The sequence below is a fragment of the Chelonoidis abingdonii genome, chromosome 8, assembly GCF_003597395.2.
Source record: "Chelonoidis abingdonii isolate Lonesome George chromosome 8, CheloAbing_2.0, whole genome shotgun sequence".
Classification (NCBI taxonomy): Eukaryota; Metazoa; Chordata; order Testudines; family Testudinidae; genus Chelonoidis; species Chelonoidis abingdonii.
This window is the reverse complement of record NC_133776.1, coordinates 57,450,271-57,474,565: the sequence shown is the minus strand read 5'-3', so window position 1 is coordinate 57,474,565 and position 24,295 is coordinate 57,450,271. Positions and strand designations below refer to the sequence as shown.

The 24,295-nt window shown below is 46.0% G+C and overlaps 1 protein-coding gene across 6 annotated transcripts in view; it reads right to left on the bottom strand.

The window, feature by feature from the left end:
- Window positions 1–24,295, bottom strand: part of PASK (PAS domain containing serine/threonine kinase) — a 49,979-nt gene that overhangs the window by 15,119 nt on the left and 10,565 nt on the right. For 2 of the 6 annotated variants that reach the window (XM_075068649.1, XM_032781448.2), the window contains 10 exons: window positions 24,070–24,204; window positions 23,431–23,724; window positions 22,897–23,065; window positions 17,880–18,051; window positions 15,461–16,767; window positions 14,437–14,618; window positions 6,413–6,580; window positions 5,798–5,923; window positions 4,267–4,401; window positions 2,851–3,050 (listed from right to left, as the gene is read on the bottom strand). In XM_075068649.1, the coding sequence (XP_074924750.1) occupies window positions 2,851–3,050; window positions 4,267–4,401; window positions 5,798–5,923; window positions 6,413–6,580; window positions 14,437–14,618; window positions 15,461–16,767; window positions 17,880–18,051; window positions 22,897–23,065; window positions 23,431–23,724; window positions 24,070–24,204 (2,888 nt within the window). Of the gene's footprint in view, window positions 1–1,039; window positions 1,614–2,850; window positions 3,051–4,266; window positions 4,402–5,797; window positions 5,924–6,412; window positions 6,581–14,436; window positions 14,619–15,460; window positions 16,768–17,879; window positions 18,052–22,896; window positions 23,066–23,430; window positions 23,725–24,069; window positions 24,205–24,295 lie in introns of those variants that run through there. The other 4 variants (XM_032781450.2, XR_012656400.1, XR_004373836.2 and 1 more) reach the window with 4 other exon arrangements.

Below are 24,295 nucleotides of genomic sequence, written 5' to 3'. Positions count from 1 at the left end.
CTTGACAAAGCCCTGCTTGGGATGATTTAGCTGGGGATTGGTACTGCTTTGAGCAGGGGGTTGGACTAGATGACTTCCTAAGGTCCCTTCCAAACCTGATATTCTATGAAAGGATCTGTTGGACTCTCGAGTGATTCACCCCCCAACCCCCTTGTTCAGTTTGGGACTACGATGAGGTAATGCTCACCTGATTCTGAAGGGGTGGGGGGCAAAGACAAGAGGGAAGAAAGAATGATAAAAGGGAGAGATGTTTGCCTTGCTCTCTCTCTTCCACCTCCATCTACAGACACCACCACCAAGAGAGTGAGTGCTGATCATAGGGGAGAGCCTGGCTGAAGGGCAACCAGCCAGCCCGTGGTGTGAAGCATCCAAGTTTGTAAGGGCACTGAAAGTGTTAAGATCAGCTTACAATGCTTTTTGCTTTTATTTCATTTGACCAAATCTGACTTGTTGTGCTTTGACTTATCACTTAACATTTATCTTTTGTAGTTAATAAATGTGTTTGTTTATTCTACCTGAAGCAGTGCATTTGGTTTGAAGCATGTCAGAGACTCCCCTTGGGATAATAAGCCTGGTACATATCAATTTCTTTATTAAACTGATTAATTCATATAAGCTTGCAGCATCCAGTGGGCATAACGGGACACTGCAAGACAGAGGTTTCGAGGGTTGTGTCTGGGACTGGAGATATTGGCTAGTATCATTCAGTTGCACAATCCAAGCAGCGGCTGACCAAAAGTGCTCACTCATGTAGCTGGCAGCAACATAGATGCTAGCAGCCGTGCAGGAACAACCTGAGAGTGGGGGTTCTCACAGCAATGCAGGGTAAGTAAGGCTGGCTCCCAGAGTGAAGGATTGGAGTGACCTAGCAGATCACAGGTACAGATAACAAAAGGGGAACAACACAAAGTGACATTTGTTAATTCACTGGTAACACAGCTTAGTCATCAGTCTACTCAAAGCAGCTGTTCCTAGACTGTAGACTGCACAAAGCGCTTGCTGCTGCTCTGGAGAAAGGACTGGCTCGCCTCCTTTTTTTCAGCTGCTGCAATACATGTCAAGTTTTTTCCATTAGAAAGAAGAGCCTGGGAAGAGGACTCAGGTGAACAGCTAGAAACAAGGAGGAACAGTTAACCTACATGTCTCTAATAGTAATCCTTGCTCCAGGAGGAGGAACTGTAATTCTTCTTCAGGGGCTGAATCCATAACCTACTAACCTCTACTTGGAAAGGAACATTCAGAGGAGATGGGGAATGAGAAAACCCAATGTCTGGACCATGTGTCTGGGGGAGCAATGAACCAATCATCAGGGAGATACATGTAGTGGGAGAGGAAGCCCCGACTACAGGACAGCATGATCAAGGAGAGGACAATAAACTGATCAAGCAGCAGAGAAGTACGTGCCAGAAAGTAAGTAGAGAAGGGGGACAGAATAGGATGGGAGTGGGAAATGACAAAATTTCTTTCAAAATAAGGCAAGTTAAAGGACAGCTACAACATAAATACTTCCCTGATACCCTGTTTCTCCATGTAAACAATTGCTGTACCTGCCAAACAGATCTGTGTTCATAAACAGGCTTGAATGGGAGGAGTCGTGGGTCACCAAGACCCATCTATTAAGATGTAGATAGTGAGAAACACAGAACAGATTAAGTTGTAATATGACTCACCTAGATCCTATCAGCCTAGGGATAAAAATCTTAAACTTGCTCCTTAACTTGGTTGTACAGCATGGCAGCCAGAAGCTCACCCAGCATGCTATTTTTAATAAAGCACTGCATGAGCACCACTAGTTCAGCCTGAAGTGGCACTTGCATTCTAATCACAGCAGGCAGTTAGTCCCCCTTTGGCTGGGAAGGTTCATGCTGGTGCTGAGTGCAAAGGAGAATTCCTTTATGATCTTGTATCAGAGGGGTAGCTGTCTTAGTCTGGATCTGCAAAAGCAGCAAAGAGTCCTGTGGTACCTTATAGACTAACAGATGTATTGGAGCATGAGCCGATGAAGTGGGTATTCACCCATGAAAGCTCATGCTCCAATACGTCTGTTAGGGTATGGTTACATTAGAAATTTCAAAGTGCTGCCCTGGCAGCGCTGTGGGAGCGCTGCCGCGGCAGCGCTTTGAAGTGTGAGTGTAGTCAGAGCTGCAGCGCTGGGAGAGAGCTCTCCCAGCGCTGCTTGTAAACCACATCCCTTATGGGTGTAGCGTGCAGCGCTGGGAGCCGAACTCCCAGCGCTGCCGCCCTGATTACACTGACACTTTACAGCGCTGCATCTTGCAGCGCTCAGGGGGGTGTTTTTTCACACCCCTGAGCGCAAAAGTTGCAGCGCTGTAAAGTGCCAATGTAGCCAAGCCCTCAGTCTATAAGGTGCCATAGGCCTCTTTGCTGCTTTTATGATCTTGATAAAAGATGTATGGAAAAATGATCAAGACATTTTGAGATGTTTAGGTGGCATTTGGACAACTGTCAAAACTTAAAGCAGTATTTCCCAATGTGAGGGTGCACCCTGTTGAGGGGGCAAGAAGGACTAATGGGCAGAGGCCCACAAATAGATTTCTCAATTGTTACCTAGTCTCAGCTTTCATTTGAAAGAGAGGAATGAAGTCTCTGCAATAGCAGTGAAGAAAATCTTCAAAAGATGTGAGCCAAGTGCAACCCATGCAGCAATGTCTGTGAGTTTGCAGAGTACCTGAAAGAAGAGCTTTGAGGTGTGAAATACCCAATTTATTTCAATGGGTCTAGCATAGATGCTAATGACAATAGTTTAAGCGTCATTCTTCTGCCCCAGCCTTACAAGTGCATTGCTAACAAGGAACACAAGAGCAGTTTTCACTCAGGTCCAGTACATACGGATTGCCCAAGAGCACTTCTGGTGAGCAGTACTCAATTGTCCCACAGAAGGTGTAGAACAGCTTGCCAGGTTCCAGGTAAGCAGCTGAGCCAAAGTCCACCAGTTTGATTGTGAAATCTTCAGCAATTATGATGTTCTCATCCTTGATGTCTCTATGGAGAATATTTCTGCAGTGGAGATATTCCACTGCTGACACTAGCTGAAGCACAAAGAGTGAGGTCACAATACAAAGAAGTTTACATGAGGGACACTTACCCAGAATAATCCAGAACACAACAGAATTCTGATAGGCATATTTGGGGGGGTTGTTTACATCTCATCTATACAAGATGAGGAGCTGCATCCAACTGGGGATGGCTGTCATCGTATTACAGTAATACTCTCTGGGAAATATATTTGCAAGCAAACTAAGGTTTTGCCTTCTCCAAATGTGTAAGCTTAGGGTGCCTTTTAGCCATGTTGTTTGTTCATCCCCTGGGGATTAGTGATTAGTCACAATCCAGCAAGTTAAATTTTTTTTTTTATCCAAACTTTGACCAAAGAACAATTTAGAATTCCCACATTTCTTCCCCCATCATTGCAGGCTTATAAAGTATGAGCATTTGGGAGTGAACTTTTATATAAATAAGATAACTCACTCCTAAATACTGAGGCCTGGTCTACACTAGAAAATTAGGTCATATAACTACGTCGCTCTGGGGTGTGAAAAATCCACATCCCTGAGCAACAATTACGACAACCTAATTCCCCGTGTAGACAGCACTAGGTCGACAGAAGAATTTTTCCTTGCAATCCACCTGCCCGAGAGGTAGTAAACTACACTGACGGGAGAACCCCGCCTCTTGACATAGGTAGCGTCTATGCTCAAGAGACACAACGGTGCAGCTGCAGCTCTGCAGCGTTTCAAGGGTAGACAAGCCCTCAGTCACTTCCTTCTGCACAATTAATTCTGCAATGCCATAATTAAGTATAGCATCACAATTTGCAAACAATTCTGATAAAGTGTTAATTTTGTGACACCACAGACCAATCAAGCAGGCAGAGCAGAAAAGTAAGGGGGAGTTTCAGTTTTCATAAATCTTTGTGTGACAGCAGTAAAGGAAAAGTACATAAAATACCTAATTTATTAATGGGACTTGGGGAAACCTCACTTAATGTTACCCCACTTGTGGCAGCAGTCTTTTAAAGGTTATTATGGGTGACATTTCAGACAGAAATCAGCCTTCCAAAATGTTCAAGTGGGACTCTCTAAATACCGCACACTATGATAGAAACAGAGCAGTGCATATAGATTGACTAATCTTATCTCAACTTTCCAATGAAATAGGATTTTTGTATTAGCCAAGTTTCCCCCATCATAATTGTCAAACTGGCACATTCTCAGAAACATGGTTTACTTCAAAAGTAGCTCTCACCTGTCTGAATATATAGCTTGCCAAGGGCTCATCCAAGTCAGGCTGATTATCAATGAATGTGAAAAGATCTAGACCCGATCCATGCTTTTCCATCACTAATTGGAAAAAACGTCCATTTTCAAATATATCCAGCACCTATAAATAACAGGCACTTCTTATAATGCTTTTTATCCTTACAGCATTCTACAGATATTAACCTCCACGAAGGGCAGTGATAAAAGCATATTATAATCTTTAGGGAATTAAATCTCTCTAAACATACAGCTTGTCAGCATTAATTGCCCAACTTGTAAAATCATTCAGGGTAAGCGGGGAAAGAATTTAGAAAGGGAGCATCAGTTTCCGGTCTAAAGCTTTCTTGTGTCAGCAGACACTGCCACCAGAAATAAAGTCTCCTCTGAACACTGAAGTCTGAAGTATACAAAAAATTCAGAGGAAGGCTTCCTCAGTCTTGTGACAATCAGCATGAACCTCCCGAGAAGGGTAAATTTCAACAAAATAAGCTTCTCGTGTCTTGGAGAATTAGCTATCTTCTGCATACTAAACCTATGCAAAACCTAAATAGCAGGTAAAGGAGTCAGGAATTCAGTCCTGAATCCTTTACAAGATAAATCAAAACCTTCTGTTTAATGGTATTAGCTACTCTTCTCTTTAACTGCAGGGACAACCAAATGAAGGTTTTGATGATCGTGACAGACATCTCAGACTAATTAAAAATCCACTCTTAATTGAAAATGGTCTCTTTCATGTCACTAAGTCAGCATGTCCTGGAGGGAATTCTGAACACTGACAGAATCAGAGAACCCCTGTATGGTCTGAACATAGACACCACAGAATTCAGTAAGGCAATGTTACAATGCCCCTAATTCTCCAAAGACTGTTGCAACAATCTAGCTCACATCTATATCATTGTCTCTGAGTAAAGATTGCAAGCCATGCCAAATCTTGCCAAGTTCTTCTGACTTGAATAGTTAGAACGCAAGATTTTTGAAGTGAGCCATGTCTAATAAGTCTGTAACAGACCTCAGATGATTTATTGTGATGAGAGTGGGTTTGGTCAGTTTGCCATAATCCTAGAATCAATTTAGTAAAGCTAAGTTAGTGTTTATATTTTTGTATACAATTATGATCATTACTAAAAAAATCAGGAAGGATACAGAGTTCCATATGAGGAAGACTTTATTCCCCATATACTGGATTTTCCGTGTGGGGGGTTGAAATGGAAAAAGTTAAAATATGGAAATAGTTAAAAAGAATCAACTATTAGTTATCTTTCACTGATAATTTTGATGAACTAATCTGACTAGATAAGTGTCTTGGGTGTATTTTAAAGAGTCAATACTATATTTTAAGCAAGCACTTTTACAGCATTTATTGTATAGTCTACTTTGCATTAAGAAAATGTCAGTAAGAGTTATTAGCTACTAGACAACAACCTGATGGAAGATCAGTTTGGAAGATGGAAGGAAGTGAAGAATAATTCAAACTATGACTGTACCTTAAAAGCTATGTGCTTTGAATTATACTATACCTTAATAATACTGGGGTGCTGCAGCTTTAGCAGGATTGCGATCTCCTGAGTAACTTTCCCCAGCTCAGGATCCTCTACCCAGCAGTCTTCCAGCACCTTCTCCTTCCAAATGAACTTTACTACAACCTACACAAATAATATAATTCAAGAGGGCCCTGGATGATTAAGATGAAGATTATTTTCTCTACGAGTTCACTAAAAGGCTATTGCCAGCAGGATCTGAGCCATCATTTGCAGTTTGTCCTCTCTGCTTACTGATAAGTTAATTCTACGGCATTGTTAAGATCTGCAATACCACTGCTCTCAGACTTTCAGTGGGCTGAATTAGATACAAAATGGTTACCAGTCACCAAATGAGGCTGGCCACATAGAGAGATTAACATATCCTTTTCAAAGAACCTATTACATCAGTGTCAATACCTTTCTGTTACTTCTTTTGTATGTTTCTGTTTGTCTTTTTAAAGAGCTAAGAACTTCAGATTTAATTTTGTGTTTTTGATAGTCTGAGGTTGACATTTCATTACAGATTAACCTTTGTCCTTGCAATAAACGGTCATATTATAAAAGAAAAAAAATAACTAGAAGAGTAAATTAAGGAAATTTTTCCTCCTTAACCTCCTTATTATCTTTCTTGCATCTGGCAGTCCAGACAAAGCCAAAAGCTCCTTTGCCAATGAGATTGACAGTGTCGTATTTCTTTGCATATTCTCCCTCACATGCCTTCAGTCTTTCCAGATCTTCAGCTCTTTGGGAATTTTCAAACAATGGCATTGTCCTGATCACCTGGAATAAGAAGGAAGAGACACCAAAAAACTGAAATGAGCCAGTGAGTGAGGTTTATAAAATAAAGAGATAAAAAAATAAGATATTTAGAGGAAGATGCTTTTTCACAGTAGTTGTGAAAATGTGGTATTTTAATTCCAATGAATCATAGACTATCAGGGTTGGAAGGGACCTCAGGAGGACTTCTAGTCCAACCCCCTGCTCAAACAAAGCAGTACCAACCCCAAACTAAATCATCCAAAAGCTGTCATTGTCATCAGAATCACCAAAATGAACTAGAGTGATGGTTCATCTAGTTCAGAACCTAACTCCGGCAGTTGCCAGTACCACACACTTCAGTGGAAAGAGAAGAAAAAGAAAAGACGTGTACTCACCTTGTAACTGTTGTTCTTCAAGATGTGTTGCTCATATCCATTCCAGTAGGTGTACGCACCGCGCGTGCACGCTCGTCGGAAGACTTTTACCTAGCAACTCCAGCGGGCCGGCAGGTCACCCCCTAGAGTGGCGCCGCCATGGCGGCTGATACATACCTCTGCCGGCCCGCCCGCCCCCAGTTCCTCTTGCCGGCTACTCCGACAGCGGGGAAGGAGGGCGGGTTTGGAATGGATATGAGCAACACATCTCGAAAACAACAGTTACAAAGCGAGTAACCGTCTTTTCTCTCGAGTGATTGCTCAATATCCATTCCAGTAGGTGATTCCCAAGCCTTACCTAGGCGGTGGGTCAGAGTGAAAGTCGCAGCGTGAAGTACGGCAGAGCCGAAGACTGCATCTCTCTAGATTGCTGGACCAGGGCATAGTGGAGCGAAGGTATGGACGGAGAACCAGGTCGCTGCCTGCAGAATTCCTGGATGGGCACGTAGGCAAGGAAGCCGTCGAAGAGGCTTGAGCCTGGTGGAGTGCGCAGTCACATGGCCCGGAGGTGAGCCAAGTCATAACAGGCCCGGATACAGAATGTCACCCATGAGGAGAACCTCGAGAGGAGACAGGCAACCTCTTGACCCGTTCAGCTATGGCAACGAAAAGCTGGGGGATTTGCCGAACGGCTTGGTTCGCTCTACATAATAGGCAGACGCCCTATACGAATGTCCAAGGAGTGCAGCTGCTGCTCCTTGTGAGACGAATGGGGTTGGAAGAATACAGGTAGGAAGATCTCCTGGTTGAAAAGAGCCGAGACTACCTGGGAGAAAGGCTGGGTGCGGTCTCAGCTGCACCTTGTCTCGAGGAACACTGTATACGGGGGCTCTACTACGAGGGCCCGCAGTTCCGAAACCCGTCTAGCAAGGATGATGGCTACCAGGAATGCCGTCTTCCAGGAGAGATAGAGGAGGGAACACATAGCCAGCGGCTCAAATGGGGGGACATAAGTCAGGTCAAAACCAGGTTCAGGTCCCAGGAGGGGCGGCGGCGGGAATCTGGGGGTAAAGACGCTCCAGACCCTTAAGGAACCTAGTCACCATCGGGTGAGAGAAGACGGACCGACCATCGCTTCCCGGGTGGAAGGTGGAGATAGCCGCCAAGTGAACCTGGAGAGAGGACACCGCCAGGCCTTGCTGCTTGAGGGACCAAAGGTAATCGAGGATTGCAGAGATGGGAACCTCGGCAGGGAGGAAGCGCCGATCCATGCACCAGCACGTAAAACACTTCCACTTGGCTGAGTACGTCGCCCTCGTAGAAGGCTTCCTACTTCCTAGGAGCACCTGTCTCACCGCGGTAGAGCAGTGCAATTCAGACCTGGTCAGCCACTCAGGAGCCACGCCGTGAGGTGCAGTGACTGAAGGTCTGGGTGACGGAGCCGGCCGTGGTCCTGCGTGATCAGGTCCAGGTGAAGAGGCAGGGGGACAGGGTCGGCTACAGAAAGGTCCAGCAACATGGAGAACCAATGCTGCCGGGGCCATGCCGGAGCGATCAGAATCAAGCAGGCCCTGTCCCTGCGCACGTTCAGAAGGACCTTGTGGATTAACGGAAACAGGGGGAACGCGTAAAACAGGTGCGTCACCCATGGAATAAGGAAGGCGTCCGCAACCGAGCCCAGTTCGAGACCCTGAAAGGAGCAGAACATCGGGCACTTCCTGTTCCTGCGGGATGCGAAGAGGTCCATCTGGGGACATCCCTACCTCCGGAAGAGCGCAAGAGCGACATCCGGGCGAAGGGACCACTCGTGGGAGAGGAAGGACCTGCTCAGACGATCCGCCAGCGTGTTTCGAACCCCCGGGAGAAAGGATGCAACGAGGTGACTGGAGTGGGCTATGCAGAAGTCCCACAACCTCATGGCCTCCCGACACAGAAGAGGAGACCTTGTGCCGCCCTGCTTGTTTATATAGTACACCGACATTGTGTTGTCGGTGAAAACCGCAACACAGCGACCTTGGAGCTGCTGATGGAACGTCTGACAAGCAAGGCGGACCGCTCTCAATTCCTGCACGTTGATGTGGAAGGCTAGCTCGGGAGGAGACCAGCGGCCTTGGGTCTGCAGGGTTCCGAGATAAGCCTCCCAGCCCAAGTCTGATGCGTCTGTTGTTAGGGACACCGAGGGCTGGAGTGGAGGAAATGGGAGCCCCGCACACACCACGGACTGGTCCAGCCACCAATGTAGGGAGTGTAGGACATCCTGGGGAACTGTGACAATCGTGTCCAAAGGGCATCTGGCTGGACGGAGCTGAGCAATGAGCCAGGACTGGAGGGGCCTGAGGCGGAGCCTTGCGTGTCCCGTGACGAACGTGCAGGCTGCCATGTGGCCCAAGAGTAGTCAGGTAAGTTCGTACTGAGGTCAAAGGTGCCTCCTGCACCTGTGGATGATGCCGTCAATGCCTGGAACCGCACAAAGGAAGAACGGCTCTGGCCAGAGTGGAGTCCAGAAGGGCGCCGATAACTCTATTTTCCGATGGGAGTTAGAGTTGACTTCTCGGCATTGAGCATCAGGCTAGGCATAGGAAAGAGTGTCCTGACCATGCGGACGTGAGCGAAGACTCGCTCCTCTGAGGGTCCTCAGATCAGCCAGTCATCAAGGTATGGAAACACATGCACGCAACTGCGGCGAAGGTAGGCAACGACTACAGCATGCACTTGGTAACACTCTCGGGCCGTGGAGAGGCCGAACGGAGGACCGCAAATGATAGTGACGACTGCTGACAACGAACCGAAGGAACCTCCGGTGGGGCGGGAAGATGGCTATATGGAAGTAAGTGTCCTGCATATCGAGGGCGGCGTACCAGTCTCCGGGATCCAGGGATGGGATAATGGTCCCCAAGGATACCATACGGAACTTCAACTTCACCAGGTATCTGTTGAGCTCTCGCAGGTCGAGGATAGGGCTGAGGCCTCCCTTGGCCTTGGGAATTAGAAAATAATGGGAATAGAACCCCTTGCCCTTCTCGCTCTCTGGAACCTCCTCTATGGCCCCTTTGTTGAGGAGCGTTCGCACCTCCTGTAGGAGGAGTTGCTCGTGAGAGGGGTCCCTGAAGAGGGACGAGGGTGGGTATGAAACAAACTGTAAATGGTATCCAAGCCGCAGCGTGCGGAGGACCCAGCGGTCCGAAGTAAGTCGGGACCACGCCGGGAGGAAGAACAAAAGACGGTTGGAGAAAGGAGAAGATGGATCCGTAGGAGGGACTGGTATAGCGCCCTCGGGTGCACCTTCAAAATGAGGGCTTCGGGCCGGAGGAAGGCTTGGAGGAACCTTGGTTTTGTCCTCCCTGACTGCCCGATTGCCTACGCCAGCCATTCCTAGACCGCCGCCTGGCAAAGTCCTGTCTTTGCCTGGGCTGCGAGTAAGGCCTGTGCTGTTGTTGAGGCCTGAAGGGCCTGCGTTGGGTGACCGGCGTGTGCATCCCCAAGGCATGCATAATGACCCTACTGTCTTTAAGGCTTTGGAGCCAAGGATCAGTCTTGTCCGAAAACAGGCCCTGGCCCTCAAACGGAAGGTCCTGGATGGTGTATTGGAGTTCCGGAGGAAGGCCAGAGACCGGTAGCCAAGAGATGCGGCGCATTGTAACGCCAGAGGCCAGAGTTCTGGCGGCCGAGTCTGCAGCATCCAAAGCTGCCTGCAGCGAGGTTCTTGCGACCTTCTTTCCCTCGTCCAGAATGGCGGAGAACTCTTGGCGAGCGTCCTGCGGGAGCAGCTCTTTAAATTTGTCCGCTGCCACCCAGGTGTTAAAGGTGTAACGGCTGAGAAGAGCTTGCTGGTTGGACACCTGCAGCTGCAGGGCGCCTGCAGAATAGACCTTCCGGCCAAGCAGGTCCATACGCCTTGCTTCCTTGGACTTGGGGGCCGGGGCTTGTTGAGCATGGCGCTCCCTCTCGTTCACAGACTGGACGACGAGGGAACACGGGGGCAGGTGAACATACAAATATTCATAGCCCTTTGAGGGGACCATGTATTTTCGCTCCACGCCGCGAGCAGCGGGGGGAATGGAAGCCGGGGACTGCCAGATGGTCGTGGCATTGGATTGAATGGTCCGAATGAAGGGAAGGGCGACACGAGTGGGCGCATCTGCCGACAGTATGCTTACTACTGGGTCCTCAATCTCAGAGACCTCCTCAGCCTGTAAATTCATGTTCTGCGCTACGCGCCTGAGGAGGTCTTGGTGTGCCCGGAGGTCAAGTGGAGGGGGACTAGTGGATGTGGTCCCCGCCACTGCCTCATCCGGGGAGGAGGACAAGGAGAGACCCGGTAGGAGAGGATCCGTCGGCGGCTCTGCCTGGAGCAATGCCTCTGGTGGGTGCTCAGGATCCTGAGGCTGAGATGACCTCTCCTCTGTAGGGGAAGGAGAGGCCGGGAAGAGGTGGCCTCCGGAGCCCTGTGTTCGGAAGCGGACAAACGCGGAGGGATCTGCTGAGGGCCCTGGGCTTGGTGGTATGCCCAGGGGGTCCAGAAACCCCACTGCTGAGGACCATGCTCCTGCTGGGTCTGGGGGAACAGAGCAGCAGGTCTGTCGGTGTCCAGGTACGCACTGTCCGCTCACGAAGAGACTGATGCCTGGCAAGACGGCCACGGAGGGGCCGAACGGGAGTGATACGGGTCCGTCACTCCCGATGGCAGAGACCTCCTCGGTGCCGGAGATCGGTGCCAAGAGCCATGCCGGTGCCGCGATCGAGACCGGGACCTGCCACCAGCGCGGTGCCGGGAGGTCGACCTGAATCTGGATCGTCGACGGCGAGAGCGGCTCCTCGAGTCACGGTGCCGGTAACAATGGCTCGAGCCCGAGCGGTCCCGGGAATATCTGGACCGGTGTGAAGATGACCTATGCCGCGAGTACGACTGGTACCGCCTCAGAGAGCGGTGCCGGGACTGCGAGTGGCGTCGCGAGCAAGACCTCCCTCGGGACCGGGAGCGGTGCCGAGATCTTGACGGTGATCGGTGCCGACTCGGGGAGTCCAGGGACGGTGCTCACATGGTCATGGGCTTGCCCTTCGATTGAAGAACCCGCACCGGTGGTGCCGGGGGTTGGGGCAGCATAGGCTCCGTCAACATGATGAGGTCCCTGGCCGAGGAGACTGTCTCGGGTGTAGATGGGACCACCAGCTCGACCCCAGGTCTTAGCAGGGAGCTGGGAGGGACCGGACTCAACGGACCTCCCGAGCCCGGAGTCAACGAAATCCCTGGCACAGCTGTCGCAGCCGGAGTCGGCGGCGGGTGCTCCGTCCGAGCCTGCTTAGCCAGGGTGGAGGACGTTGACGGCCTTTTCCTGGGGCCGGGCGCCGGAGAAGGACGGTGCCGCGGCTTTTTCGCGGGCCCGGAGTGGTCCAGTGCCTCAGCCGAGGCGGCACTCGGTGCCGAGGACGAAGGGTCAAGCGCCGCTTCCATTAGGAGAGTCTTTAGGTGCTGATCTCGCTTCTTTTTGGTCCTTGGTCGGAAGGCCTTGCAAATTCGGCACTTCTCAGAGATATGTGATTCCCCAAGGCACTTTAGGCAGGCGTCGTGGGGATCGCTAGTGGGCATCAGCTTCTTGCAGGCCGAGCACGGCTTGAACCCCGGCAAACCAGGCATGAGCCCGGCGCCGGGCGCAGGGGAGGGCTAGAGCCCAAAGCCCGCTAACTATATACAACAAGAACTATTAACTACAACTAATCTAAACTTCACTAACTATAACTAAAACTACAATTAGAACTAGAAAAAACGATGAACAAGGAGAAGCTAGGGACGTGGAGGACAGCTATGCCGCGCTCCACAGTTCCAACGACCGACACAGCGGTAAGAAGGAACCGGGGAGCAGGCGGGCCGGCCGGGGTATATATCAGCCGCCATGGCGGTGCCACTCTTGGGGGCAACCTGCCGGCCCGCTGGAGTTGCTAGGGTAAAAGTCTTCCGACGAGCTTGCACGCGCGGCGCGTACACCTACTGGAATGGATATGAGCAATCACTCGAAGAAGAAGAAAATGTACCTAGATAATTGTGTAAACTTTCTCCATACACAGTAGTTATCTTCTTCAACTACCACCAAGCACAGATTATGTTACATTCTGAGCAAGAATTTAGATTATTTTTCATGTTTTAACTTGACCATTAGGATCAGAGTCACACAAGTGTTTAAACTCAGTCACAACAGTTTGTCTCACTAACCTAAAACTCAGCAGTGAATTCCACAGATATAAACACGACATCAAGAGTGTTCATAAGAACGGCCATACTGGGTCAGACCAAAGGTCTGTCTAGCACAGTATCCTGTCTTCCAACAGTGGCCAATGCCAGGTGCCCCAGAGGGAATGAACAGAACATGTAATCATCAAATGATCCATACCTTGTCACCCATTCCCTGCTTCTGGCAAACAGAGGATAAGGACACCATTCTTTGACTAGTTCTAAGTTTAATGCCCTTTAAGTTTCATAGACTGTCACCTTCTTCTCCTGGGAGACAACAAACAGATACTGATGAATTTTGGAATACATTTCAGCCTTCCCTACTCAGGCGTAGTGTATTAAATTGCTCTCCTACACTACACCCGGCACCAGCAGGAGTTCACAGCCCCCACCCAGAGCACGGGTGGCACAGTGACCTGAGCCTGAAGGGGAGGGACCGGGGGCTAGCCTCCCCAGCCAAGAGCTCAAGGGCCGGGCAGGACAGTCCCGCAGGCCGGATGTGGCCCATGGGCCATGGTTTGTCCACCTCTGCTCTAACCGATACAGTTTAAATGGTTTTAGGGCATTTATATCAGATGCACTTAGACCATTTTATGTTATCCTTGCATTAATTTAGCTTAATGCAGTAAGTTACCAAGTCTGAACAAGAGAGGTCCTGTAAAGCATTACGGTGCACCAAGAAAAAATCCAAAAAATGAATGAGTAGTTAAAACTACTTTGTCTTGTCCCTCTCATTACAGTTAAATACTTCCTGCAACACACATTGCATCAAAAAAAATTCTCACTTCAGCTTCACCCTGAGAAGGGCGGAAGCAAGAACTGAGAAGCATTTTCAAACACTAAGTCAGGGGTGGCCAAACTTACTGGCCCTCTGAGAGCATCTGCCAGGGCTTGGAGCTTCAACCTTGTGAGGAGGGGGGTCTCGGAGCTTCAGTCCCATGGGAGGTACCTGCCCTGGGAGCTGCAGGGAGGAGATGCTGACGGCAAGGGGGGATGTGCCTGGGGGTTGTGACTCAAGCTGTTGGGGGAGCCGAACCTTTAAATTGTGCCCCCCGCACTCTCAGCAGGCATCAGTCATCTCTGGCAGAAGCCCCTATCCCCACCATCCCACCGCAGGACAGAAGCCTTGAACTCTCCTCCAGGTCCAGTAGGCGGAGAATGGGGGGACAGCGGGGGAGAGGGGACTCCGCAAACCACACTAACTGTAAAAGAGCCGCATGTGGCTCACAAGCTGCAGTTTGACCACTCCCACACTACGTGATGGCAGAGATACTCACTTCTCCCAGGCTGAATGTGGAGAGATCCGCTATAGACTGGGAAGAACTGGCTAGACTGGAGAGCAGAAGCTGAGTCCTTGCTGCTGCTTCTTTCTGGCTCTGAAGGAGGTCTCTCACCACCCAGACACAGAAGAGAGCTGCAGGGTCCTGCAATTCTACACGCTTCACTTCAAAAAGTATACCTTCAGAAACACAAATCCCAGCAGAAAGATATTCAGACCCACTTAAAACAGTGAACATGGATAAAGAAAAAAATTACGAATGCAACGAAAGCATTGAGACCAGCTTTATAACTTGCACTCCTAAGTTTAGAAGATTTGAAATGATGGCTTGAGGTGCTCTATTTTAGGGCCTCTACTCAGAGAGCTCCCATTGACTTCAGTGGGAGTTTGCCCAAGTAAGAATTAAGTGAAGCCTAACTAAGGGTTTGGCCATTAGAAGATGACAGGCAACAGTGCAAGTGTTCTAGAGACTCTTCAAATAACCACCCACAGAAGAGCAGTGATTGCACCTTTAGAAGTGGCAGGTTAAAGAAAATGCCTGTCAAAGGGGGAGCTATGGATGCAGCCTTTAGGTGACACATAAATGGGAGCTGTACATCGAAGCTGTTGGATCAAACTGTAGGAGTGGATGAAAGGTCTCTGAGCACATAACTCAAGTGCTATATTAAATGCTAGCAGCTTTCCAAGTAAAGGATATTGTCACATAAAATATCTAGTCCCCAAAAATAAATAAATAAAATAAAAATAAAAAGATTCCTTGTGTTTAGACCTCCACCTGAGATACTAAATCAATGAATTTTAAGAGAAAATTTACTCTTCATCATTTATGCTAATTACTTTGCATTTCACTCCATTTGGACAATGAAAACAGACTGGCCCACAGATTAACCTTTTTCCTCCTGCAACTCCAAAGCCTCCTCCCATCCTCTATCTCAGAATCATTGCATTCTTTCAGAAGGGAAAAGAAGTGTGTCTAAACAAAAGCTTCAGAGGGTCAGAAATGGTCATTAGTTTAAACTTACTTAGTCGTGAACCATCTCTGTGATAGCAGTTCCCAGAGTAGCTACCTTCCAGGATCTCGGAGTCAAGCAAAGGAACTGACCGAGATAATGTAGCTTCTGGTTTCACAGGGGTGGATATTACTTGCATTTTCAAGTTCTGCTGCTTGAACAGCAGAAAGTCTTCTTGGGGATTCACATCATTGTTCAGAGGGCTTCCGTTCAGATGAGCCCCCATGTTCTCTGCTGCACTTTTAGGCACTGAATGAGATGTTCTGGATGAATCCTCTTGAATATTTTCCAAATGTCTGATGAAATTCAACCACCCCTGGCCACCCTTTGGGGAAGTGCTATTCAACAGGAGCTCTTCCTGTTCAATTGTAGAGGAATTAGTCTTCTGGGCCAGGAGGCTGTCCATATCTAAGTCACAATCCACCACATCAGGCAAGCGTGTCCTTAGAAGATCTGAAGTAGCATCTGAACAATTGGCTGAAGTCAGCTCTGCGCCAGTGTTCAGGTCCAGTTCCTTAAGACCTTCGCAAATGCAATTTACCTTAGTGTCCGGTTCTTGGATTTCTTTTAAATTAATGGCAGCCCCCAAAGTAGAGGCATCACAAGCTAGTCGACTTCCTGAACAAACATCTTGGCTATTACTCCTTCCAATAGGAAGGAAAGATGCACATTCAGTCAGTTTGGAGTTTTCTGTTGTCGTCTGCTCAAAGCTGGAGTTCCTTGTCCCACTCATTGACTTTGTATTTGCAAACTGCTCTATAATCACATGGGCTTGCACATCTTGTCTGCAGTAAGATGTTGCCCCAAGCCACAGTTCATCTAGTGTTGGTGTCCCAAATGAGAGACAGGTAGCATCACACAAAGATCTATTAAAATCACCGGTCTCAGTTTCTTCTAATCTGCAGGGAACAAGCATCTGAGGTTCCAGGAGTAAAGTAGCCTTTCCCTGAGGTTCAGAAGAAGATTGACACTTCATGGTTTGATATGGTAACCTAGAGCTCAGCTGGCTATCTAAATCTACAAGGACTTGATGATGTTCTTCCTGCAGCAGGTCAGAAAGGCTACCGGTCACATCAATGTTCACCTGCTGAGTCTCAAATAGTATTGGATCATAACAGTCTCTCATTGGGACTTCGGTATCCTGACCAAAAACTGATTGTTTTGAATCAGATGGTTTGGGATTATCGGCTGCTGAGAGGCTCTGGGGTGAGTTATTAGTTTCTGCAGTTTCCATCACCGTGATGACTCCATCATGCTGCCTCTCGGACAATGGCTGTTCATCTGTGGCTGGCAGACCACCAGTAGCAATACAGTCCACACTACAGGGATTCAAATGTGTCATTAATGTCAGGGCCAGAAAAGAATGGGGAAGAATTCATCAATACACAACTTGCACTTTTGTTGTGGTTTTTTATAAGATTCAGTAGGAAACTCTTGGTGCAGACTTCCCAGTTCATGGAAAATTCAGTCTTAATGCAAAGGAATGGCTAAAGTTAGCAAATGGAACAGCTGCTAAGCATTGTTCCAATAGGTTGTCTAAGAAATAGATCCAGAACAGGAGTGAATTTGCCACAATGAAATGAAAACAACCTACAGCATATGGCAGGACAGATGTTAATGAAAGATCTGTATTGGGTTCCCAGATATAGTTTTCATATACAGTTTTATCTATGATAATACAAAATGTTCTTTAGAGTATTGTAAATTTACAAAGGCAGTAACAATTCTAACTCAAGTTAAACATTAAGTGAGGGATAGTGCAGATATAAAAAGGTTTTAGAGTCTGTACTTAGACTACGGATAACAAATACAGTTCTGTTAATGTAGAATATCATTGTTGTAGTGAAAAGAAAAGAGAGAAGACTGACCTAAAGAGATGTACCAGAGACAGCTGGGCTGTTATACTAATAGAGTGCAATGTTCTGTGGGAAGACTAAGTACTAAATGAATCAAGACTTTTACATAGCATATAGTGACTCTGAGAAGGACGGAACACTGTTTAAAACAGTTTCAGCCAACCTAGCTCCTAGAACACTCTTGCTGGATAGCATAAATGGGGCCAAGCAATGCTAGAAGTTGGTTTAGCTGGAATTGTGTTTAAACGCTTCTTTAAATCTGTTCCAGACCTAGTGCAGACAGAAGCTAGGTATCACTTCTAGCTGGGGAGAAAGTGATCCTTGCAACACGGAGTGGTGGTAGTGGGTAATCTAACAGGCTGAGTATGGGTAGGACTAAAGAAGCAGCAGAGATGGGCAAGATGCTTTACCTGCCTTCCAGATAGCAACTCAGCTGCAGAAAATCAAGTACAGGAGCCTAACACTCTCCTGACCCCTCCTAGTTCAGTTTTACAAATAATGGAATAATATTTCTTGCAGTTGCTGCCAACTGGTTTAGTTTATAGAAGCGGTGATAGTGCACATATAAGACCTACCCATTTAAATGTGTGGATGTCACTGCAGGTGATGAGAGAGTAGATGGCAAACTGCTCCCACTGTTCAGCCAGGTCTCTGCACTAGTGAAAACCTCTTCTGCCTGGCTCCTTGCTAGTTTCTGCTTCTTGTGTAGCAGGAGGACTGCATCTCCAGCAAGCAAGAGGCTGGCATCTGTACCAAACAAGATGAGACAATTCTCAGATTTAGTCTTTACTGCAGATATGTCAGCTTTCATAGCTCAAGAAGCCTGGGAATGGCCTTGCTCTGTATCTAGTACCTAATTGTTTAAAGAGTTGAACTGACCCAGGTGACAAAGGGGGGTCACAATATAGCTTCCCAGAAAAGCATGGTAGAGTGCTAAAGCATCAAACACATAGGTGGATTAAAACAGAAGAAAGCATCAGCCCTGAAACCACTGGGCAGGTGAAGAACCTGAACACTACTTTTGGATTTACCACTGTGTTCAAACCTGGGACAGTGAATCTGAGCTCATGCTTAGATCCCCACAAAAAGCCTATGACAAATGCAATACAAGAGAATTTACATTGTTTAACATTAAAGTTATTTCAAATCACTCCAAAATCAAGGATAAAAAAAACAAAGTTCTGTTTGCTATGGTAACCTTAATTCACCCAAATTGTACATCTAGGATAGAAAGGAGAACAAAGCTCCAAGGTTTAAGGAAAGACTCAGAAGAAACAGCGGTCCGTTACAGGGCAAAAAAATCCAAAGGGAATCAGAATGGAAGTGAGGATGCAAGGTAGAGAATCATAGAATAGAATATCAGGGTTGGAAGGGACCTCAGAAGGTCATCCAGTCCAACCCCCTGCTCAAGGCAGGACTAATCCCCAACTAAAACCCCCAAATAGCCTTCTCAAGGATTGAACTCACAATCCTGGGTTTAGCAGGCCAGTACTCAAACCACTGAGCTATTCCTCCTCCCTAAAGTAAACAGACATTGCCAAAACTACATACAGCTTAACCAGACTGTATACAGCTACAAAATGAAGATACAAAGGGACTAAATCTAGACTAAACAAGAAAAGTTCCTCCCAGAATCTATTTGGCAAAGACTGACAGACCACAAATTCCTTTTGGTTCCAGTCATCACATCCAAAAAGGAATCAGAGGACAAAGCTGAGAACTAGAGAGAAATGTGAAGCCAATACCCATAAGTCCTCGAACAGCTGCCATTTGCCTTGTGCAAATGATCAGCATATAGTAGTTCACTCATCTCAGATCTCTAATTATTATTTAGGACCAAAATTCTCTGCAGGCATAACTCCATTGGAGTTACTCCTGTAGCTAATTTAGCTCTTAATGGCTTACCAAAGGGTGTAGTACCAAAATACTCCAATACACACACAAACTATAATTTGAACCTCTACAGTTTGCAGAAAGGGAGAAATCAGAGTCCTTTGTCTTGGATTATAACATGAACCATCTGGAATTTACTGTAGAAAAACCAGCCTTCTGAAACACTTTAAGACTTTGTTTTGTTTACATTTCTAAGTTACTTCTCACCTGCATAATACACACACAAGGTCACGTTTGTCCACAAAGGTTGTATTATGCTCAGACGCTCCTTAAAATATCTTCATAAGAACGGCGGTACCAGGTCAGACCAAATGTCCATCTAGCCCAGTATCTGTCTACCGACAGTGGCCAATACCAGGTGCCCCAGAGGGAGTGAACCTAACAAGCAATGATCAAGTGATCTCTCTCTTGCCATCCACTTTCATCCTCTGACGAACAGAGGCTACCATTCTTTACCCATCCTGGCTAATAGCCATTTATGGACTTAACGACCATGAATTTATCCAATTCTCTTTTAAAAACTGTTATAGTCCCAGCCTTCACAACCTCCTCAGGTAAGGAGTTCCACAAGTTGACTGTGCGCTGCGTGAAGAACTTCCTTTTATTTGTTTTAAACCTGCTGCCTATTAATTTCATTTGGTGACCCCTAGTTCTTGTATTATGGGAATAAGTAAATAACTTTTCCTTAATCCACTTTCTCAACATCACTCATGATTTTATATACCTCTATCATATCCCCCTTCCCCTCTTTCCAAGCTGAAGAGTCGTAGCTCTTTAATCTCTCCTCATATGGGACCCTCTCCAAACCCCTAATCATTTTAGTTGCCCTTTTCTGAACCTTTCTAGTGCTAGAATATCTTTTGGAGGTAGGAGACCACATCTGTACACAGTATTCAAGGTGTGGGTGTACCATGGATTTATATAAGGGCAATAATATTTCCTCCAGTTATTGTCTATCCCTTTTTAATATCCTAACATCCCGTTTGCTTTTTTGACCGCCTCTGCATACTCCGTGGACATCTTCAGAGAACTATCCCACGATGGCTCGTAAATCTTTTTCCTGACCATTGTAGCTAAATTAGCCCCATCATATTCATAGATTCATAGACTCTAGACTGGAAGGACCTTGAGAGATCATCGATCTAGTCCCTGCCCTCATGGCAGGACCAAATACTGTCTAGCCATCCCTGATAGACATTTCTCTAACCTACTCTAAATATCTCCAGAGATGGAGATTCCACAACCTCCCTAGCAATTATTCCACTGTTTAACTACCTGACAGTTAGGAATTTTCCTAATGTCAACCTAAATCTTCTTGCGGCTTTAAGCCACTTGCTTCTTGTTCTATCATTAGAGGCTAAGGGGAACAGTTTTCTCCCTCCTCCTGATGACACCCTTTTAGATACCTGAAAACTGCTATCATGTCCCCTCTCAGTCTTCTCTTTTCCAAACTGAACAAACCCAATTCTTTCAGCCTTCCTTCATAGGTCATGTTCTAAAGACCTTTAATTATTTTTGTTGCTCTTCTCTGGACCCTCTCCAATTTCTCCACATCTTTCTTGAAATGTGGTGCCCAGAACTGGACACAATACCCCAGTTGAGGCCTAACCAGTGCAGAGTAGAGTGGAAGAATGACTTCTCGTGTCTTATTTATTGTATTCATCTATCTTTGCATTGATACCAGCATGGAAAATACCCATGCAGAAGGAGAATACTTTTAAAAGTCTGAGATTATGGAGACAGCAGTTAAAATGGAAACTTCGACATGACTTTATCCAGAATCTTCACAGAAGCAAATGCTACCCAGCGCAGGATTTGGAAGTAATTCTACGAGTCAAGTCCACTGCACTAATAAAAGCTTGCATTGGAGGTCATGGGTTTGCTTTCAAAAGGAAAGCACTAAGTTATTTCATTAACAGTTGACAATAGCACTTTTGAAAAGCCACTGATCCTGATCAATATATACATAATTGGTGCCAGAGAGCAGTTGCTACAGAGGGAAAGAGAAAAGAATAGAATGAAAGGAAAAGAATAGAGACAAAACAGAGTGGGTGGGAAGGCATACTGCTGAAATGTGACCACAGTAAGCAGCCGGAAGTACTTTTAAACATAAAAAATCTTATAGAATGGTTGTGTGTATCAGTGACAGCTAGAAGTTTGCTGAACACAGTAACCAAAACCATTCCTCTCTCCTTTTCTACTTCAAAAAGAAGCATGCAAAATGAAGCCACACACCTTAAGAATTTGTTATAAAAAAAAAATATAGTGTGATTAGCAAGAATGCCTTGGATTACAGTAATTGCACATTTGTTAGGCTGAAATACTTTTATCTATTAAAAGTGAATTTCCAGGAGAATTTTTTAAAATACTCACCAGTGTTTCCAGATAAGAGTGATCACAGTGGTAGCTGCCATTGCATAGCTATTTCTCAGAAGGAGCTCATTTTGGAAGATGTAGACTATGACTTTGGATATACAGCTCTGATTTCAATGCATGAAAAAGCAAGGAATTTAGCAAGACGCTGTAACACCAAGTCTAATATTTTAACAGCTCCATTAAGTAGTAAAATTAACTAACCAAAAACACCAACAAGAGCTCTTTTGTTAAACTTCTCATTTAACTACAATGACAAAAGGACTGAACATACCTTACTGCAACTTGATATATTTCTTGTTTCCTCCACCCCAGGTATTCAGCTCACAGATGCATTCTCCAACCATGCAACTCTACTTGATTGAGAATTCTTCTGTCATATTTAAAATACTTTTACTGTTTTTTTGTAGTTGACTTATGTTGGAGGATGTTGCTAGCTGACAACAACTATGTATTTGATCCATAGACAATCACATACTGTTGAAGGGCATGCCAGCTGCCCTTTATTCTGACTGAATGGAAGAAGCAATTAAACTCATTTATGGAGTAAGGCAGCTGAAACAATAGAAGCCACCATCCAAAGCACAGGCCACATGGAAGGCCTAAACACAAACTAACTCGGGGAGAAGGAGAAGAATATCCCTGGGAACAGATTTCAAATGAAGGGGCTGGAGCATTGTTCCGAATGCCAGTGTGTGTCAGAGCAAGAAAAGCCATGAGAAAGCCAGAGAAGCAGTGATAGCAAAGAAGCCTAGAGAGAGAAAGAGCTTCTTGTAGACAGGGCCCTGCCTGGAAAGGTACACTTGGAAATTGTGAGCAAGAAAGAAACTATCTCCTTTTTGCTCCTACTGTGATGAAGGGAACAGTAATGTGTGTCCATTCTTTGTAAATGGACAGGATTGCACCAAATAATATACCTGACTTATCAGCACTTTCTCCTCCTAACAGAAACAAACCAGCAAACCTCCAAATATTGGCTAACCAATGTTAAGGTTCTCCTTTAAAATGCTAATACAGTAGACTTCTGCATACCGACACCTCTGTCAAGCCAGTTACATTTCAAACATTTTAAAGTGCTTTGAGAAAAAAGAATGCTATACATGCAAAGTATTATTTATTCTTGCTATAATTATTTCTGAACTGGCATGTTCTTTGGTTTCTTGTCATTAGAAATGCAGAGGGAAGTAGAAATAAAATCAAGTTTCCATCCATGCAATGTAACTGATTATTTAAAACATGTGGTTTCAGCTATACAGAAATCCAATGATTTCACAGCACACATAACCATTTTCAGTGACATGCTTCTCCCCTTTCAGGTCATTTTACCTTCACTATTATCTGCTATACGACAGTCTCCTCGCTGGGCTCTCTTAATATCTCCAGAGGCTCGTCCATTTTCTGTCTCCATGCAATCATCGAGAGGGGGAAATGGCAAGGAGGATTCATCAGTTCTATCCATGTGGTTACAGAAACCAGGAATCAGGAAGGTGATGTTCTAAAATACAGAGTGCAACCGTATGAACCAGACTGACTCCTTACTGGTTGGTGACAGATGCCAATAACCTGTGCTGGTGGAGAAAGCAATTCAATCTGAAACTTGTGGGAAGTCAGACAAATATGATCCACAACAGTGATGGAAGACAAGAGATTGCATAGTCTTCTCCTGCATACTTAAAATTTGTTCTAATCCTTTGGCAATCCTTTGTTCAGAAGTTAACTTATGCATCAACGACCACCCCACACTTATTTGTTGAAAACAGCAGTTCTAACTGAGCAAGTGGAATAGATTCTTTTGCTGGCAGACTTGAGATCATTAAGACACACCAATCGGGGTAGGAGGGGTGAGAATTCAGTCCTCACCTTTCCCAGCAGCTCCTTTTTCTCATAGCCAAACAGCATTAAAGCAAAACTGTTGTTGATGCCGCAGATGGTCCCATCTTGTTGGAGTGTGATAAGACCACTGATGGCAGTGAAAACCCAGACAGTGGCAGAGTAAGAATAGTCTGTGGAAGATCCTGTCTTGCACTCCTGTAGGAGTCCATCCTCAACCACTGGGATTTGGTCCTCATCAGGAAGGCTAGCCCTCAGCTTTAAACTGAGAGGAAATGTTGTGCCCTCCCTGGCTCGACCTACAGATCTCTGGATCTTGAGATTCTAAAAAGAGAAACACTGTTTACATTACAGCATGCACATCAAGTTATGTACAGGAAAGCTTTCCAGGTGGTGGGGGCATAGAGGGGAGAATCTGTTATTTCACTAGGAGAGATTCTGCATTGAAAGCCCTAGCTCATTACCTAGCTAGGAAACACCTGAATAGCAACCAACAACTCAACAGCTGTCATCAGGAGACTTAGGTCTCAGGTGCTAAATCTGCCACCAGAGGCTCTATTTGTTACCCAACTAGAGAAAGCCAACGCATATGAAATATGAAGATTGTGCAGTATTTATATCACAAGTGATAAGAGCAAGGAACAGCTTAGTTGATAGACCACACTGTACCTTCGGAATTTTCCTGCCAGGAGGAGGGATCTGCAGCGAAGGAATCAGGTCTGTTATGTAGTGCCCAACTACTTCTTCCAATGATGTGTAACCATGGAGATGTGCAAAAAGTAGGTCACATGATATAATCTCTCCCTTAAAAAGAGTTCACATGATCCTCATAATTGTAATGTTTTAACCACAGGCCACACCATTCCCAAACAGCAGTTTATGCTAATATCAAACA